Source organism: Lottia gigantea, assembly GCF_000327385.1.
Source record: "Lottia gigantea unplaced genomic scaffold LOTGIsca_293, whole genome shotgun sequence".
NCBI classification, from domain to species: domain Eukaryota; kingdom Metazoa; phylum Mollusca; class Gastropoda; family Lottiidae; genus Lottia; species Lottia gigantea.
Genome location: NW_008708957.1, coordinates 107,315 through 111,209, shown reverse-complemented (window position 1 = coordinate 111,209; position 3,895 = coordinate 107,315). Strand labels below are relative to the sequence as shown.

At 33.0% G+C, this 3,895-nt stretch overlaps 1 protein-coding gene across 1 annotated transcript in view; it reads right to left on the bottom strand.

Annotated features, from left to right (window-relative positions):
• Nucleotides 1-1,340: 1,340 nt before the first annotated feature.
• LOTGIDRAFT_175502 (hypothetical protein) overlaps nt 1,341-3,895 on the bottom strand; it is a gene marked incomplete at both ends in the record, with an annotated part of 23,776 nt that continues 21,221 nt past the window's right edge. The window contains 3 exons of the mRNA XM_009056961.1: nt 1,341-1,510; nt 1,583-1,604; nt 3,134-3,213. Of these exons, the coding sequence (XP_009055209.1) occupies nt 1,341-1,510; nt 1,583-1,604; nt 3,134-3,213 (272 nt within the window). The remainder of the gene's footprint in view (nt 1,511-1,582; nt 1,605-3,133; nt 3,214-3,895) is intronic.

The window sequence follows — 3,895 nt, the reverse complement described above, 5'->3', positions numbered from 1 at the left end:
CTCAGATTATCCATACCCATTTACAGCTGAGTCAAATAGATTACTGAGGAAAGATGACTTATTCTAGCGCAAGGAGAAAGTCAATTCTAAAGGCACCAGTAAAAACCAGTCGCTGGAAGCAGAACTAATAATGCAGAAACACCAAATCAACGCAGAAACACCTAATCAATGCAGAAACACCTAATCAATGCAGAAAAACCAAATGCAGAAACACCATCTTCTTGTGAGCTCTTCAGCTGAAATAAAAAAGGAATTATGTAAATAAGCCATAGCTCAAATATTCATCTAGTCAACGCAACTACTTATTTTAACGCAACTTGTTTTTTTTTTCCAAAGAAATACTTCCTCTTAAAATAAACAGCAGATAAATGCATTGGTAATTATTACTCTATGTAATTATTGAACAACATTCATAGATTTTCCTATGGCATCTTACTAACTTCACTTTTTTGGATTCGATTTTGAAGCGACAACATCTGAACAAAAGCCAGTATTTCTTGGCACTTTTTGGCAATTTCCAAAAGAGCTGAGAACCCACTTTGCAATTTGGGGAGACTCACAAAGATGCACCGAGGTAGAAAAACCTAAACTTTCACTACCCTGATGAATACATACATTATAGGCCCAATTTGAGAATCTAAATCTAATGTTCATTCTAAAAGGTAGTATTCCTTTGAAACTATGTCATTACTGATATGCATATGCGGGCACAGCCTTGAATGGTAGAAGAACTAAATGCAAGATTTTCATTTTGGAAAATGCCAGTCAATCATATAACCATAATTCAGTGTAGAAGAACCAAGTCAGATTTTTACAAAACACAAGGCAATATTATGAAATAAGCACACTACTTAGATAAACTAATTAAACACATGACAACTTTTCAGCACAATTTACATGTGCCATCATCAGATGAAAAAAAAACATAACAAAATGTATAAATGGTAACCATTTAAGTCTTCACTATTGTTTTAACTCATTTATTTCCTAAATTGTAACTCACTTTGGATAATAAGCTTATGTTCTCTTATTTAGACTTCTCATTATTACTTGTATTACCCTTTACACTGTTAATCTCTTCAGTTGTCTTCTTAGTTGTAATATGTTTGGTTAGGTTTTTTATTCTGATGACAACACATTGTTTGAAACGTTTAATCTGTTTAATTAGTTTATTAAAGAAATATGTTAAATCTATAATATTGCCTTGTTTCTGTTATATGTACGCCTCATTTCCAAATGTCGTTCAAGTATTATGTTTTCATTTTAAAAATTAAGATGACAATGTTCACTAAATCCCTTGTAACATACCCATGGCTTTTCATCTGTAGATTTGGTTCTTCTTATTGAGTACTCTTCGGAGGCCCCTCTTTTGATCTGTTGATCTTTTCATCAGCATTCTTCACTTGTTCTTCATACTTCTTTCTGTTCTTCATCTGTTCTGTAGGCGCCGCTTCATCTGTCCTTCTTCTGTTCCTCTTCATCTGTTCCTCTTCATCTGTGAATAGGAGGTCTGAAAAGTCATACAGACCATGACCTCAGAACACTCCTATTGTGGCAGTGCTATTGCGGGTAGGTAAATTACCAGACGATTTACCCTTTCTAACCTGAAAAATATATATACATAATTGCAAATAATTAGTTGACTACCATTTTAAGTAATCTTTTAAAAACAAAAACAATGTGTGAGAGACCATGAAATACCCTTAAATTAGAGATCACAATTTGGCGTTATCATTCTATAGGGTCTTGATTGGCTGATTACTCATATAAATACCATGTATTTGTTTATTTTTGAACAAAACTATCATGATTCACAAAACTGTATCAGAGTGTTGCAAGATATTTCAAATTAAGAATATCAAAATGGTTTAAAATTACAGATTAAATACTTCTAAAACAAACTTGCCTTGCGAGCTTCTGTGCCACACCATAAGCACTTGACTTCTGTATAATGAAGCTCTATCTGTTTACACCTAAAATTAAAAATTTACAACTTAATTATTTGATATGGCACAAATGAAATAATTCAACAAATACATAAATCCAAACAGTTGATGGATTCTATGGAACAGTCCGTTACTCAGTAACAAGCGTATTAGAGCTTCGGAAACTTTACAGGAGACTTGTTTAGTTAAGTCCAAACAATGGTGGTCATGAGATCAATTTCAATAATCTTATGATAATATACAAAGGTGAATGTAAGGAAGGACACATATAAAAATTTGGGTTTGTGTTGTAAGGTTTTCCAAAAAATAATCTTATGTTGCTAAATGTAATATTTACAGTGTGTTTATAATGACTTGGATAGCAACATCATATCCAAGATAGCTATTAAAATATCCTTACCTGGCTTCGTTCCAAGAGTCGCCTTTAGGACATTTTGTGCTCCACCATAACCGTATTGACCTCCAAATGTAATGTCCTGTTGAAGCTAAAGACCAGCCCCTTTGTTCTTGGAACCCTAAAAGTAATGATTCTTATTTTAAAAGTAGGTTTGGAAAGTTATGTGCAAACAGTAATAAATACTTCAGACCACAGATTAGAGAAATATATCTATTGCCTTATCTGGAAGTTTTAAGCAAAAAATTATTTCTGTTAATTCTATAACATTAAAGCTATCTAAAAGTAACCTGGTAAGGAAAATCTTGAAAACTACCTCTTAAATCATGTGTATCAAATGTGAATAACATCATTTGGCCAATATCTCTGCTCATGGACAATCGATTTTCAAAGGTCAATCTTGAATTGATTAGTTTTAAGCTCTTGCGTCCAAGACTAAATGACTTTTTTAATCAGAGCTTTTAACTGTGGTATCTGTCATTAGCCAGGCAAGTCATGCCTCTTGTAACACCACTCTGCCAATGGAATTATCAAATATGCACCCATTTCAGAGAGAAAGATCCCATGGTAGTTTTTGCGTTTTCATTCCACAGCAGGGGGCTTGTTCTTGAAATGAATTTTAAGAGATCAATCAGATGATTGGAACACCAAAATCATCGTAAGTTCAGTTTTCAAGATTAATGCTCCAGTACACCTTCAAGGGATACAGAATATGAACAAGAATTTTTCAGGCTGCGTTTCACAAAATTTCAGTAATTGTGATTTAAATTCAAATATGTAGGTAGGTACTGACCGTGCTACGTTGATCATCTAACTGTAAGTGGTGTATGTCAAACCCAATAGTAAAGACCGCTATCGAGTTCCCGCCGACGGCTGAAAAAAACAAGAGACAAACATTGTATTGAGTCAAAATACAATATAATTTTGTATTTGAGGACATATTCTATTTATTTCTGGTTTATTGGACATGGACATTGAGCAATGGAATACTGAATCCACTGAATTTTTGCAAATTGATATATATTTCTGAAAATTCACACAGCTAATAATATCATAGTACTATAATTTCAAAACATCGAGATCTATGAAAAACTTACAAAAAATGGGTGGAGGAATCGCCCAATCTGTTCCTCTTCATCTGTTCCTCTTCATCTGTTCCTCTTCATCTGTGGATAGGAGGTCTGAAAAGTCATACAGGCAATGACCTCAGAACACTCCTATTGTGGCAGTGCTATTGCGGGTAGGTAAATTACCAGACGATTTACCTTTTCTAACCTGAAAAATATAAATACATAATTGCAAATAATTAGATGACTACCAATTTTTAAAAACAAAAACAATGTGTGAGAGACCATGAAATACCCTTAAATTAGAGATCACAATTTGGCGTCATCATTCTATAGGGTCTTGATTGGCTGATTACTCATATAAATACCATGTATTTGTTTATTTTTGAACAAAAATATCATGATTCACAAAACTGTATCAGAGTGTTGCAAGATATTTCAAATTAAGAATATCAAAATGATTTAAAATTACAGATAAAATACTTCTA